The 13,950-nt window shown below is 60.3% G+C and overlaps 3 protein-coding genes across 6 annotated transcripts; 1 reads left to right on the forward strand and 2 right to left on the reverse strand.

The window, feature by feature from the left end:
* Positions 1-180: 180 nt before the first annotated feature.
* Positions 181-4,737, reverse strand: RNF167 (ring finger protein 167). 4 transcript variants are annotated; one of them, XM_058704107.1, is made up of 10 exons: positions 4,517-4,737; positions 3,886-4,384; positions 3,724-3,804; positions 2,375-2,500; positions 2,170-2,257; positions 1,901-1,991; positions 1,606-1,711; positions 1,369-1,462; positions 776-892; positions 181-685 (listed from the first exon to the last, which is right to left on the reverse strand). In XM_058704107.1, the coding sequence occupies exons 2-10, from the start codon at positions 3,967-3,969 to the stop codon at positions 384-386; spliced, it is 1,089 nt and encodes a 362-aa protein (XP_058560090.1). In that variant the 5' UTR covers positions 3,970-4,384; positions 4,517-4,737; the 3' UTR covers positions 181-383. The 4 variants fall into 4 exon arrangements, with proteins under 4 accessions (XP_058560090.1, XP_058560091.1, XP_058560093.1 ...); XM_058704108.1 differs by having other exon boundaries at positions 776-856; positions 4,517-4,736; XM_058704110.1 differs by lacking the exon at positions 2,375-2,500 and having other exon boundaries at positions 776-856.
* A 119-nt stretch (positions 4,738-4,856) lies between these two features.
* SLC25A11 (solute carrier family 25 member 11) lies at positions 4,857-7,613 on the forward strand. Its single transcript, XM_058704112.1, has 8 exons — positions 4,857-5,091; positions 5,665-5,817; positions 5,903-6,109; positions 6,308-6,398; positions 6,486-6,576; positions 6,661-6,760; positions 6,841-6,892; positions 6,999-7,613. Exons 1-8 carry the CDS (start codon positions 4,997-4,999, stop codon positions 7,152-7,154), a joined length of 945 nt encoding a protein of 314 aa, XP_058560095.1. The 5' UTR covers positions 4,857-4,996; the 3' UTR covers positions 7,155-7,613.
* Positions 7,614-9,390: 1,777 nt separating this feature from the next.
* On the reverse strand, positions 9,391-12,323 carry GP1BA (glycoprotein Ib platelet subunit alpha). Its single transcript, XM_058704894.1, has 2 exons — positions 11,983-12,323; positions 9,391-11,726 (listed from the first exon to the last, which is right to left on the reverse strand). The coding sequence occupies exon 2, from the start codon at positions 11,718-11,720 to the stop codon at positions 9,939-9,941; it is 1,782 nt and encodes a 593-aa protein (XP_058560877.1). The 5' UTR covers positions 11,721-11,726; positions 11,983-12,323; the 3' UTR covers positions 9,391-9,938.
* Between the last annotated feature and the right edge of the window lie 1,627 nt (positions 12,324-13,950).

Genomic DNA, 13,950 nt, shown 5'->3' on the forward strand with positions numbered 1-13,950 from the left:
TGGGTGGGGCTCCCCCTCTCTGAGTCACAGTAAATGCCTGCTGGGGCTGTCCCCATGGCTACAGGTTATTCTCCAGGCACTCCCCTGCCCCTTTATGGCAAAAAAAAAAAAAAAAAAGGAGGGGGGCAATTACCCCCAAGGATAAGGAGTTCACCTATGTGAGAATGAGCTCACTCTTCCTCAGTTCACAAAAACTGTTTTATTAACCCCGAAAATGAAGACCCAGTCCCTCTACACCCTCAACCCCTTCAAAAGGATGGGGTTGGGCAAGGGAGAAACCTGGGGTGGAAATGTCCCCTGTCCCTCAATCCAGAAAACCGGAGGGAGGAAAAGGGGCTGTGCAAATAGGTCTGGGGGGGTGGGGGGGGTGGGCAAGGGGATTATTAGACCAGCACGGCAGCTGAAGAGGAGGGAGCGGGCGGGGGATCTGTTGGAGATCCAGGGAAGGCCGGAGGGGTTGGAGCCAGGGAGCCAAAGGAGGTGGGAGGTGTGGGGCTGGAGCCCAAAAGTGGGGTCCGTTCTGAGACAGGTTGGTCCCCTGGCTCCCCTTCTTCATCCCCCTCTGGCCCCTGCGTTTCGTCCTCCTGTTCCTCGTCCCCTGGACCCCGATGGACAGGCTGCTTGCAGATGGGGCAGGTCTTCCGGGTCTGGGTGAGCCAGGGGTCCACACAGCGGCTGTGGTAGGCTGCAAGAGGCGTGGGGGGGGGGGGAGGGGTGAGGCACCGGCGCCTGTGGGGAGGCCTGGGGGCCCGGGCACAGGGAGTGGAGGCCTCACCGTGAGCACAGGGGAGCACCCTCAGCCTGTCCCCGTCCTCATACTCGTCCAGGCAGATGGCACAGACGTCGTACTGGTCTCCTGCAGGGAGGAAGGGAGTCCTCCCGCTGAGCCACCCTGAGCCAGAAGAAGAGCTGAGAAAGGGCAGGGTGAGGCCACAGGAGGGCACGAGGAACCGGGTCCGAAGGGAGGAGCAAAGGGAAGCGGAGGTAAGAAGGGAAGTGGGTTTCTCAGGGGGAGGAGCAGAGTGGGGGGCAGGGCTCTGACTACAACCTTATATGGGCACTGGCGGCTCCAGGACCCAGAGACCCAGCCCCCCTCACCCAGGTCCTCCTCGGCCCAGTTCCTCCCCACTCCTGCCGCGTCTCTGCTCTCTCCACCTCCCCTACAGGCAAGGTCGGTCCTCCATTCATCCCCCAACTCTTCCATTTGATCGCCCGTGCTTTCCACCGCCTGCCCTATTCCCGTCCTGTCCTCACCGGCCGTGTGGATAGGGCGGAGGAAGGGTGGCATCTCTGCCCCTGGTCTCCTGAGCTCAAACTCCTTTGGAACCATCTGGGAGAAAGGCCCCGTCTCCCCCTTGTGCCCCTCACCCTTCTGATAGTCATGCGTGGGAATCTGTTTCAGCTGCTCTTTGGTCAGTCGATTCCGCTGGAGCCGTTTCCGGTGCTGGACACAACGGACTATCTGGGGAGGGGGGGAAGCGGACGGATCCACTCTAGGGAGCAAGACTGGGCCAACCCAGCACAAACCACCGCCACCTCCCGACCTAGATCCCGTCTGGCTTTAGAGGCCTCCAGCCCTCCCACCACACTCCCCGGGCTACTCACCATCACTGCTCCCATGGCCAAAACCAGCAGCCCCACGATCCCTGTAAAAGGGATGAGGTAGTAGCCCAAAGGGAAGCTGTTGTCTGGGACCAGCAGCACCCGAGCCCTGAGAAAGGAAGACCGGTATCAGAGGAGCGGGAAAGACAAGGAAGAGGCACAGGGTGGTGCTGGGTGAGGCCCACAGACGGGGAAGGCGTGAGAAGAAAGTCCAGAGGCAGCGTATGAAGGGCCCCGGGGCCTGGCCTCCGGGGTGGCGTGGAAAGACGGGGGCAGTGGGAAGGAGGGCACGTCCTACCCCTTCTCGTAGACGAAGAGGGTGCGCAGGTACTCGGAGCTCCTCTCCCCGATAAACACAGACGGGATCCAGATCTGCTGCTGGATTTCCTCTGCAGGGATCAGTGCGTCACCCCGGGGACCCGGTCCTCCCCTCGCATCCCCTGCTAACACTGCTAACGCGGTGGCCCTTTCGCTCCATCCCGCCCAAAGGACTGACTCGTTTTCTCCAAGCTCTCAGCGCCCCCACCATCTCAGCCTCAGCCCGGCCGTCCACACCCCCGACCTCACCGCTGTTCCACACCATGTTCAGAAGCTCGTTGGAGTTCACGTTGTGCACCACAGCTGCACCGTACCCCGCCTTCTGAGCATTGAGGACCTAGGGAGACAAGGCACGGGATGGGGTGTAAGGGACCGTCGCGGCCCTCGCCTCCCTCCACTCCCGGCGCCTTTTGTCACCCTCCGCTTCCCAGCCCCCCACTCCACATTCAGCAACCTTGAGGTCAAAGTTGCAGTCGAATCTTCGAAGCAGTGCAATAAAGACTGACCCGTTGACCGGGGCTGGGGGCGGTGGGGCAATGGGGCTGCAGGCATTGGCCGGGTGAGCCTCCACAAGGAAGCCCTGGGGAAGGGAAGCAAACAGCAGTTGGATTTCACCTGCTTGGGGTCCGCTCCCCACAAGGGCCCACCAAGCACACTGGCTCCCCCGTGCTGCACATACTCTGCCCCTCGCTTTTCGTTTGTGGGGTGGGGGCGCCCCGCACGAGTCAGGTACATCAAACAGCATCTCGTGACCAGACCTCCCACCACCTCTCTCCCTGCACCACCTCTCTCCCCGCCCCACACTCTGCGCTGATTCAAACCCTGCCACCTTCCAGGCTCCCACATTATAAACCAATTCTCCACTCATCCACGTCCCATTCTCTCAAGCTCCACTTCACATCTCCTTCTGCAGCACAAACTCCCACAGAACATACTCCCCTCTGTTAAAAAAAAAAAAAAAAAAAAAAATCCCCAAATCGAATCACTTGTGCTGGGCCCCACATCGCCAAACTTGACACCTGACTGAATTACAATTTCAAGCCTCCCCAGGAGAATGGAATCTTAACCGGTCGATCTGGAATCACTTGGTCAGAACGACTGAGGTCCTCTGTGGGATGGACCCCTGCCCTCCCTTTAAGAAAAGTATCCTGCCACGATCACCTTTACTGCTAGCCTAACTTACTTGTTCTGCCTCTTCTTGCCTATAAAAAAGCCTTTTGTTTTTGTACACCTCTTCTGAGTCCCGTCTGCTAGGTAGGATGCCGTCCAATTTAGCCAAACTGTTAATCTAAAGCAGTCAGACCCTTTAAAAGTCCCACACTTAGACTGTTTTTCTGCCTTCAATTATTCAACTACCCATCTTACAAACGACTGGCCCAAAGAAATTCTTGCCGTACGGCAGCCTTCGTGAAATACCCCAAAACTCCTTACCTAACTTCATTCTCACAATAACCTTGGGAAAACATCTCTTACCCCATTTTACAGCGAAACAAACCAAAGGTGCAGAGACATACAACGACTTCGCCCAACCTCATAAAACCTACAAGTGGCTCCGAAGACGCTACTGATAAGCACCACTTCGCCCCGCCTCTTATCTATCTCCGTGTCCATCACAGGGCTCAGAGTTCCAGGAGCCGACTTGGTCTTCTCCCTCCAGATTCTGAATTCCACGCTAGATGTGCTCCTGCACTGAGCTCTTAACCTGCCTCCTCTCCCACCTCCAGCTTCACGCAAGGGCAAGGCTCCTCCACCCCCACCCAGAAGAGAGGATGCAGGGAAACAGACAAAAGGAAAGGAAGTCACCTGAAGTCCCTCTTGGCTCAGGGCAGCCCCAAAGAGCGCTGGCAGGTCTGCAAAGTCCATGCTGGCATTGTGGTCCGAGGTCTGCGCACGAAAGAGTCCACGTTGCCTCTGAACCTGCAGCCCCGCCCCCCGTACCCTTCCCCCGCCAGCCCCCGGACTCACCGCTCGAATGAGCCCGCGGGTGGGGGTCGCTCCCCAGAGCACGGCAGCCACAACCACAGGAAGCGGGAAGGCCGCGGGGTGCATGGCAGCGGGAGGGGAGCGGCAGGAGAGGCCGCGTCCCGGTAGCAGGAGCAGCAGCGGAGGTGCGCGCCCTCTCCGCCTCTCCTTCAGGATCCCAGGGGTCCAACCGCCCCCAGGCCCCGCTTCCCAGCTACATGGGGGCGCGGGGAAGGAACCCCGGGTCCGGGAGTGGGGCAGCCAACCCGTTCGGTGAGGGCGGGGAAGGAGGCACTAAACGTATCCTACTCGGGTACAGGGACAAGCTCGGGAAGGGAGACCAAGGCAAACATAGGTGACAGAAAAACTTCTGGGTGGGGGCGCTCGAGGAGGCGGGACTTCCGGACAGGTGGGCTGTCTTCCCAGCTGCTGGAGCAGGGCTTCCGGGAAAGAAGTCAGGCCGCCTCCAGCACTGGGTGCTCGGGAGGAAGGACTTCCGGTCCTAAAAGGCCGTCGAAAGAAAGGTTAGAGGTGGAGGGAGTGCCTCTGCAGATGCAGGGAGCATCGAAACCCCAGAAAACCTAATCGCTCCCCCTTCAATGCCCGGGATTTTGGAGCTGCCCGCTTTACAAACCTCTCCACTCCGGCCGCCGCGGCGGCTGCGGTGCCTTCAGGTCTCGCGAGAGTCCTCACCACACCTTCCCTTCCACGAGCTGTGTGCTTGCCGTGTCTATCGCGAGAGACACTTCCTCCCTGCCCCCCCCCCCCCCCCAAAATCTGGCTTCCCGAGGTCACTTTGTCTCGCGAGATCTCCTGACTTTTCCCGCGAGTCCAATTCGGTAAAAACTGCGTCTAAGCGATGGCTTCCTAAACCAGCCACACCCCTTCCCGCACCCAGCCTCGAAGCCCCGCCTTCGGCCCCGCCCTCCTCCCGGTCTCCTTTGCGCCGCGCGCCTGCGCCTGCGCCTGCGCCGGCTTCCAGCTGGAGCTGGACCCGAGAGCCGGAGGGGCGTGCGCGCGCGCCCTCGGCCCTGTTGCGCGCGCGGTGTCACCTTGGGCGCGAGTGGGGCCGCGCGCGCGCGCAGGACCCGGAGCTGGGGGCCATTGAGTGGCGATGGCGGCGACGGCGAGTCCCGGGGCCGGCGGGATGGATGGAAAGCCCCGCACCTCCCCCAAGTCCGTCAAGTTCCTGTTTGGGGGCCTGGCCGGGTAAGCTCTGGCCCCAGGGATGGGACGGGAGGAGGAAGGGACGGGTGCAAGGAACCGGGCCCGCTTCATCTTTGGGTCTGTTGCGGCGAGCGGAGCCGGCTCGGGGTCAGCGCGGCCCCCGGCGTATTGTGAGGTCCTTGATGGGCCGTCAGGCCCTCTTCACCCACTGCAGGACCCCTGCTGGTCTGCGTACTGGGTCATTGCTCGGCTTTCCCGGGTTGTGTGGGGTTCCAGGTCATTGCATGGCTCCTGTCGCGCTACATGAAGTCCCAGGTCATGAATGCCCACCTCCTTTCCCCCCGGGTCGTACTGCTTCCAGTTCCAGGTCACCACTTGACCCTCTTGGAACTGCACGGAGCACTTTCATTGCACGGTCCTCGTTGGATCCCTGGACTTTTCAGATCTATTGTTCTCGGTCCGAGTAGAAGCTTATGCACATACCCACTAGTCTCCTGAACGCTTAGTTAATCACGTGAAAGGCTTTGCACTTTGTGATCCCTTGTTGCCAGGTTCCAGTGGGCATTGGTAGGTCCGAGACACGTGGCCCTTGACTCTGCCTCTGCCTTCCTCCAGGATGGGAGCCACAGTTTTTGTGCAACCGCTGGATCTGGTGAAGAACCGGATGCAGCTGAGCGGGGAAGGAGCCAAGACACGAGAGTACAAAACCAGCTTCCATGCCCTCACCAGCATCCTGAGGGCAGAAGGGCTGCGGGGCATTTACACCGGGTACTGGGGCCACAGGAGAGGGGGCAGGGTATGGGCTGGCAGCTCCTGGCCCTTGGCCTGATGCACTGACTCCTTCGCTCCCCAGGCTGTCAGCTGGCCTGCTGCGCCAGGCCACCTACACCACCACCCGCCTTGGCATCTACACGGTGCTGTTTGAGCGCCTCACTGGGGCTGACGGTACACCCCCTGGCTTTCTGCTGAAGGCCCTGATTGGCATGACGGCCGGTGCAACTGGTGCCTTTGTGGGAACACCAGCTGAAGTGGCTCTCATCCGCATGACCGCCGACGGCCGGTGAGTTCCAGGTCAGGTGGCACCCTAGCTCCATTTCCTGGAATCTAAAGTCAGAGGACTGGTTTCTTATCGTTGGTCTGGAGCTGAGCATTGATGTGTTCTGGCCTCCCTTTCTTTGCTCCTGTGGGGTGGGGGGGGGGGGTGTGGGGGGGTGGTGGGTTCTATCCTGAGCTCGACCCCTTCCTGTCTTCCCACCAGGCTTCCGCCTGACCAGCGCCGGGGCTACAAAAACGTGTTTAATGCCCTGATTCGAATCGCCCGGGAGGAGGGCGTGCCCACACTGTGGAGGGTGAGTGAAGGGGCCGGAGGCTGGGGTGGGGGGATGGGGGTCACGTCCCCGCCATTTCTGACACACACCGCCCCCTCCTCTCCACAGGGCTGCATCCCTACCATGGCTCGTGCTGTCGTGGTCAACGCGGCCCAGCTCGCCTCCTACTCCCAGTCCAAGCAGTTCTTACTGGACTCAGGTGAGACCCAGAGCCGGGTTCTTGGCCCCTGGCCTGGCCTGGGCCAGCTCTGAGCTGACTGGCACCCCACTCTGCCTCCCCCAGGCTACTTCTCTGACAACATCCTGTGCCATTTCTGCGCCAGCATGATCAGTGGCTTGGTCACCACTGCCGCCTCCATGCCCGTGGACATCGCCAAGACCCGGTGAGCGTGCAGGCCCGGTCCCGGAGGGGGATAGGAGGGCCCGCTTTATGTCTCTCAAGCCCCTGCTTCCTCCTCTCCAGGATCCAGAACATGAGAATGATTGACGGGAAGCCAGAATACAAGAACGGGCTGGTGAGGAAGCTGGGCTGGGGCTCAGGCTGGAGGGTGGTGACGGCGGTGGGGAAGAGGGACGCAGCCCTAGAAGCCAGGCCTTAACCCTGCCTGCCTGCCCGTTTAGGACGTGCTGGTGAAGGTTGTCCGCTACGAGGGCTTCTTCAGCCTGTGGAAGGGTTTCACGCCCTACTACGCCCGCCTGGGCCCCCACACTGTCCTCACCTTCATCTTCTTGGAGCAGATGAACAAGGCCTACAAGCGTCTCTTTCTCAGTGGCTGAGGCAGGCAAGGGGCCCGGAGCCGGTGTGCCAGGGCTCCCCTCACCCGCTGCCCCCACAGTCAGTGTGCCCCCGGGGGCCTGGACTCCGCTGCCCTGGGCCCCTGTATTTATTTTTCCTCCACGGTCTGGTCCTCTCCTTTGCGGTAAAGGACTTTGGTCTGTCCTACCCCTGCGTCCCCTCGCCCTCCCTGTCCCGATCCTCGTGACGTCTCTGCCCCTGGCTGTGCCTCAGAGGGAGCTGGGAAACTCCCTGAGGATTTCCGGTCTCCTCTTGGGTGTTCGTTTCAGGGCGTGTAGGACAGCAGAGGACCCGCCTTCTCAGTGGGTAAACCAAGGCAGAGCTGAGGGGACAGGAGACGGCAGAAGCCGTTGGGACGGTCACAAGGTCTGCAGTGGGAGGACGTGACCCTTCCTCCACCTCACTGAGGACGTGATCAATAAATCGGATTGATGACACCACCCCCAGATCTGGATAGTTGTGAGGGGGGCGGAGGGGAGGAAGCCGGACGGACGAGGGGAGGTCCCTGGGGAACAAAAACCGGAGTTTCTAAGCAAAGTTGTTAAAAGGAGGGGCAAACGCCGCCGTGCAAAACAGCGTTGTCGTCACAGCAGGTAAGGAAAATGAAAGCGCGGGTCCTGCCAGCCACTGGAGTCAGTCCGAGGATGTCAGAATCACCTCATGTGATTCCTAGGAAAAGCCTCCGGGCTCCCCTGGCTCTTACTGCAGCCCAAAGAGGAGGGAACGAGGAGTCAGTGGGGAAGGCTGACCTGTGGGAAGAGGGTGATTGAAAGAAATCAGCGTGGAGCTGGGGCCCCCAAAGCCTGGAGGCTTGAGGAGATGGGGTGTGTTAGCTAGAATCCTGATCTGAGCCCTACCTTGCGGAGGGTGACTACTCTCCCCGTTTTCTTTAGAAGAAAGATTCCCAGGCGGGGCCTCAAGGAGCCTGAAAACATCCTGGGGCATAAAAGGGCACTGGAAGGTCAACTGGAAGGAAGGCTGGGCAGCCTGAGGCCCCGAAGGCTCCTGAGCCAGGCTGGGGGACAGGCAGGCAGCAGGTGGGAACCGTCTCCTTGGCAGAGCCTCGTCCGGAGAAGAGGTGGGGCTCGGCGGTCTGGCGCCCCCGCCGGGCCCTCCCAGTTCTGCCTCTCGCCTTACCCTCTCCGGGCACCTGCTGGCCTGGCCGTGGCGGCCACTCTGAGACACTGGGAGCCTGGAGCTTGTCCTTAGGAGGTTCCAAGTCCAGCGGGGAGGATGGCCCGCGAGCAGGTGGTAAAGGGAGGAGAGCAGCAGACCGTCGCAGGGTAACGCAGGTAGAGCTGGTGAACAGCGGGGCATCTGGCCCAGCCTGGGAGAGAGGCCTGTGCTAGTGGTACTCGGGCTGGATGGGACAGCGCTCCTGGCCGGCAGGAGAGCAGAGGCTCAGAGGGAGAATGCTGCAGAGCCGGTGATCTGGAGGTCTGCAACAGCTGGAACACAGGTGGCGAGGCGTCTGTTGCAAGAGGTTCGCTGGGTCGGCGCATAGAAGCCCTTGACGGCCAAGCTCAAGATTGATGTATCCAGGGAAGCATTCCAGGCAGGAGAGGAGCGCGGTCAGGTTTTCAAGCTGGCGCCATCTGGAGAGAAGGGGGTCTGGAGCCAGAAAGGCTCAGCTTGCACTCCCGTTGTTCGGGCTGCAAGCCCTGGCTTGGGCTGGCGACCCCAGAGGAGAGAAAGCCCGGCTCGGCGCGCTGGGGAAAGGGCAGAGTCGAGAGAAGCAGGGGGGAAGTGGGTTCCGTTTGCCTGTGTTCTAGCTTAGGAGTGGGAGGCTTCACTGAGACCACTCGGTACAACCCACTAAGGTGGGCACATCACCAGCCCCACTCCCATCCGTGCCTCGGACCTGAGCAGAGCAGGAGGCCCCGCCTTGGCTCCTCGGAGGCCCCGGGCACGGGGGCAGCTCCAGGGAAACTTAGGTTTTGAGCTGACACCAGTGCTCCCGGTGGTGAGGGGCTGCCCCCCTGGAGGAGGCAGGGGGCGTGGGTTGCCAGGCTGTTGGGTGAGGAGTGATCCAACTAGGGTGGGGGCAGTGGGGCCTCAGACGGGCCACCGTTTTCCTCTCCAAAGGAAAGCAACTTTTCTTCGTGAAGCTTTTTTTTTTTTTTTAAACACAAATACCTTACAGTGGTAGAAAACTTAGGAAATGCTAAGCGGAGGAAAAGAAAATAAAACCACTGTGTTTATGCTACCCAGGGGTCATCAGGGCTCACGTTTGTTTTTTTTTAATGTTTATATTTTGACAGAGACAGAGCGTGAACAGGGGAGGGGCAGAGAGAGGGGGAGACACAGAATCTGAAGCAGGCTCCAGGCTCCGAGCTGTCAGCACAGAGCCCGACGCGGGGCTCGAACTCATGAACCGCGATATCGTGAGCTGAGTGTTAACCAATTGAGCCACCCAGGCGCCCGGACTCCCATCTCGATATGTCTCTTTCCAGGTCTTTTCAGTACACACATGTGAGAGTGCTGATTGGTGCATCTCCTTTTTCCTGAAGCGTCCCCAAGGTGATGGCAATAGCCTAGCGGTCTGGGACCCTCCCCCGCCGCAGCGTGGAGAGCCTTGTTCTATGAGCTCCTGGCTCCCGCATCTCACCACCCCCGCGGCTTTGCCAAGGTTGTGCCCGTGCTATGGAGAAGAGGCTTCGGATAAAGGAAAAGTAATTACCACCCCCACCCCCCCCCCCCAAGCTAGATCCCGACAGGAAAGCCGTCACATCACAGCCTCTCAAGGTCCCCACACCCCCCCAGCCTCAGAGGCTGTGGCCAGAGTACCTAATGCCCACTGTGCCCAGCAGGTCGTGACCACGACCCAGACTCAGGGCTGAGGGCCGCCGTCCTGCCACCAGAGGCCCCACGCGGCCATTAGCCCGCACCCACAGGAAGAGGCTGGAGCGGAAAGTGGGCAGTGAGCCTGCAAGGAAAAGGAGCCAGGCGCGGGGCACGGGCACTTGCTTCCCCCTCTGCAGCTCCAGATGCGTGGTGTATGTGGCTGTGGCCGGGGCCTGTGGCGTCACACGGCGGTCCCGGGCCAGTAGCAGGATAAGGACTGCGGAAGCAAACAGAAGCCAGAGGAGACCCAAAACGTAGAAGCCCAGGGGAAGGAGGCAGCACGTGTCCCGGCCGAGGGAAGGGTCATTTCTGGGGCTGTGTGCATTCTCTCGAGCCACCCCCTGAGCCTCTGGGAGGGTAGTTGTGGCACGTGGCCAGGTAGTAAGGAATGAGGTGACTTTGGGGCTGGTTAAGAATGTGGTTATTTCAGAGGTGGTTGGGGTGGTGGGGGGTATGGTGGGCTCCGGGGTGGGGGAGGTCGTGGTGGTGGGGGTCGTGGGGGGCTCCGGGGTGGGGGAGTTCGTGGTGGTGGGGGGCGTCATGGTGGGGGTCGTGGGGGGCTCCGGGGTGGGGGGGGTCGTGGTGGGGGGTGTCTTGGGGGGCATCGTCGTGGGGGGCTCCGTGGTGGGGGGGGTCGTGGGGGGTTCCGGGGTGGTCACGGACATATTCTGACTCTCAGTGGACTCTTGGGTAGAAGACAGATAGGGCATCTGGCTGTGTGGATAATCAGCGGACGTTGGGTAGAGTGGGGGCCAGTGGGTTGTGCGGGCTTTGGCGTTGGTGAAGAGCATGACCCCAGCCGTGGTGAAGGGGTCCTCGTCCTCATACTCGTCATAGCCTATGTCCGCATCCCCGAGGGTGGGGCAGCCCTTCCCCGGGTAGGTGTAGACCGGCGTGTTGGCCAAGTTGACGCATCGCACGCTTTCCACGTTGGGGGTCATGGCCTTGACGTCTACTCCCTCCTTCCACAAGTAGACGTTGTTGGGGTTGTCTTGCAGCCAGCGAGTGAAGTAGAGGATCTCGCAGTCGCAGTACCAGGGGTTGCTGTGCAGGAAAGCGAAGGGCAGGAGGAGGTCCCCAAAGAAGTTCTTTGGGATGGTCCGCAGCCAGTTCCCCTGGAGGTACAGGGTGTCGAGCTCCCCCAGTCCGTCCAGGAGCCCGGGGGGCAGCTCGTTCAACTTGTTGTCGGCCAGGCTGAGCTTCCTCAGCTGGGCGGCGGGCGCCAGGAGCCCGGGCGGCAGCGTCTTCAGTTTGTTGCCGCGCAGGTAGAGCTCGTGGAGTTGGCTCAGGCCGTCCAGGGCACCAGGGGGCAGCGAGGTCAGCTCGTTGAAGGACGCGTCGAGGGTGTTGAGCGCCGGCAGGGCCCGTCCCAGCGGGGGCAGGCTTCGCAGCTTGTTGTGGGAGACATCCAGGGTCTCCAGCGCGGGCAGCGTCCCGTCCATCTGCAGGTGGGTCAGCTGGCTTTGGCTCAGGTGCAGCTGGGCCAGCCGGGTCAGGGGCCGCAGGGAGGCCGTGGAGAAGGTGCCCAGGGGGTTCTCGCCCAGGCGGAGGATGGCCGTGTCGGCTGGCAGGTCGGGAGGCGGCGCCTTGAGCCCCCGGTTGTCACAGTTCACTTCCACCTGGCTGGTCACCTGGGAGACCTCACAGACGGACCGGGGGCGGGAAGGGCTCGGCAGCAGCAGCAGCAGCAGGAGGAGAGGCATGGGGGCCTGGCCGGGGACGTGGGGGGGCGGTACGTAAGTGGGCACCTCGGCCTGGGGCGCCAGGCCCCGCCCAGACTCTAGCCCCCCACTCCCACCCCCAGCCTCTGGGACCCCTGCCGACCGAGCTCCCACTCGTCCTGTCCCCGCTCCCCCCGCCGCTGCCCTCTCCCACCCTCGCCCCCCCAAAGCCTGGACAGCACCACATCCTCGTCCTCACCCCTCCCTCGGGGCCCCCGTCCCCCAGCCCCCAAGTCCCGCTTACGGGCCAGCGCAAAGACCTCCGAAGGCACAGAGCTGCTGCCACGGTGACTCCGTCCTTCGCTCTTCCAGCTCCAGGGAGGGCCTGCTCGGGCGGGCGGCAGGAAGGGCTCGGGGAGGGGGAGGAAACGCCGGCCCGATAGGGACTCCTGTGACCCGGGAGCTGTCTCCCTCCCGGACACAGGCCCTTATCATCTCCTTCCACGACTGTCCCCCGCGCTCCTTGTGGCTCCGTTCTCCCGCCGGGCGGACTGGGACTGGACTCCAACCACAACCTTCGCCCGGCTTTTAAGCCTCCGGCCGCCGCTCACTGCCCCTCACTGTTGTCTTCTTATGGTCGCCAATGTTGACCCTCACCTCCCTCTGCCTTTTCCCCCTGTCTCTAGCATGGTCCCCCCCCACCCCACCCCCAACCCACTGGCTCAGTTCTGGCCGAGGTCGCCAGTGCCAGCGCTCTATGCCCACTGGGCGCTTCTCCGTTATGATCTTAACGTGTTTTCTGCGACCCACATCACCACCGTCTCTTCCACTCGGGACTCATGACGCACACTCCTCTTCTCTGGCTGGACTTTCTTTGTAGATTCCTCTTTGGCCCTTCGTGAGAAGTTCACCCCCTGAGTTTGGCCTTTGGCCCTCTCCTTTTCTTTCTTTCTTTCTTTCTTTCTTTCTTTCTTTCTTTCTTTCTTTCTTTCTTCCTTCCTTCCTTCCTTCCTTCCTTCCTTCCTTCCTTCCTTTCTTTCTTTCTTTCTTTCTTTCTTTCTTTCTTTCTTTCTTTCCTTCCCTTTCTTTCTTTCTTTCTTTCTCTTTCTTTCTTTCTTTCTTTCTTTTTTTCTTTTTCTTTCTTTCTTTCTCTTTCTTTCTTTCTTTCTTTCTCTTTCTTTCTCTCTCTCTCTCTCTCTCTCTCTCTCTTTCTTTCTTTCTTTCTTTTTTTTGACATTTATTTTTGAGAGGGACAGAGCACAAGTGGGGAGGGGCAGAGAGAGAGAGAGGGGGAGACAGAATCCGAAGCAGGCTCCAGGCTCCGAGCTGTCAGCACAGAGCCCGATGTGGGGCTCGAACCCACTAACCGTGAGATCATGATCTGAGCTGAAGTCAGACACTCAACCGACTGAGCCACCCAGGCGCACCCCCCTCCTCTTGTGCTACACAAACACCTGGGATCACCCTCGTTCTTTTCCTTGCTTTTCAACCACACCTACACCCCAGTGACTCAAACCTATGTCTAGCCCAGACCCCTCTCCTGACACCCAAACCCCTAGGTCCCCCTGCCCTTTGGAATCCTTGGATGTCCCACAGGCATTGAAACTGCGTGTTCAAAACTGAGATACTCCCCTTGTGGTACCACCGTCCACGCATTTGGCTGCTCAGTACCAACAGATCCCTGATGGCCACCCTGAACCCTCCCCCTCTCATTCCCTGTCCAACCTGTCACTAGTCACGCTCATTTCAGCTCCTAATCTCTCTGAAATCCACTTTTCCTGTTCCTACCGCCACCATCACCGGTCCGAGATACCATTTTCTTTCTACACCCCACTGCAACAGCCTCCCAGCTGGTCTCCTGACTCTGGCCTCCCTTCTGCCCGACCCTCACTTATCTGGGAAGTTCCAGCCCAGAATTTCTTCCTTTGGAAAGCCTTTTAAGACCTCCAAGACTTGGGGTACCCGGCTGGCTCGGTTGGTGGAGCATGTGACTCTTGGTCTCAGGGTCATGAGTTCGAGGCCCACGTTGGGTGTAGAAATTACTTCAAACAAACAAAACAACAACAAAAGCTTCCCAAGACCAGGTTAGGTGCCTATAAGAAAGTCAGCTGCCATGTCTGTTGGTTCTCTTCCCGATGATTAACATGTCCCACCTACTGTCCCCACAAGGGACATCATGGGCCTGCTCCTGTCTGCTCAGCACCGGTGACACTTGAGCCAGATGCAGTGAATGTCCAGATCTGCCATTTATCTCATTAGCCTGCTGCAAAGA

The sequence above is a fragment of the Neofelis nebulosa genome, chromosome 16 (genome assembly GCF_028018385.1).
Source record: "Neofelis nebulosa isolate mNeoNeb1 chromosome 16, mNeoNeb1.pri, whole genome shotgun sequence".
In the NCBI taxonomy this organism is placed as follows: Eukaryota; Metazoa; Chordata; class Mammalia; order Carnivora; family Felidae; genus Neofelis; species Neofelis nebulosa.

Coding starts and splice junctions, on each gene's coding strand:
- GP1BA (XM_058704894.1), bottom strand. CDS start 11,720: ATGCCTCTCCTCCTGCTGCTGCTGCTGCTGCCGAGCCCTTCCCGCCCC.
- SLC25A11 (XM_058704112.1), top strand. CDS start 4,997: ATGGCGGCGACGGCGAGTCCCGGGGCCGGCGGGATGGATGGAAAGCCC. Junction 6,577..6,660: donor GCAGTTCTTACTGGACTCAG/GTGAGACCCAGA, acceptor TGCCTCCCCCAG/GCTACTTCTCTGACAACATC. Junction 6,893..6,998: donor CAGAATACAAGAACGGGCTG/GTGAGGAAGCTG, acceptor CTGCCCGTTTAG/GACGTGCTGGTGAAGGTTGT.
- RNF167 (XM_058704107.1), bottom strand. CDS start 3,969: ATGCACCCCGCGGCCTTCCCGCTTCCTGTGGTTGTGGCTGCCGTGCTC. Junction 2,501..3,723: donor TGAGCCAAGAGGGACTTCAG/GTGACTTCCTTT, acceptor TCCCTTCCCCAG/GGCTTCCTTGTGGAGGCTCA. Junction 1,992..2,169: donor GAACATGGTGTGGAACAGCG/GTGAGGTCGGGG, acceptor TGATCCCTGCAG/AGGAAATCCAGCAGCAGATC.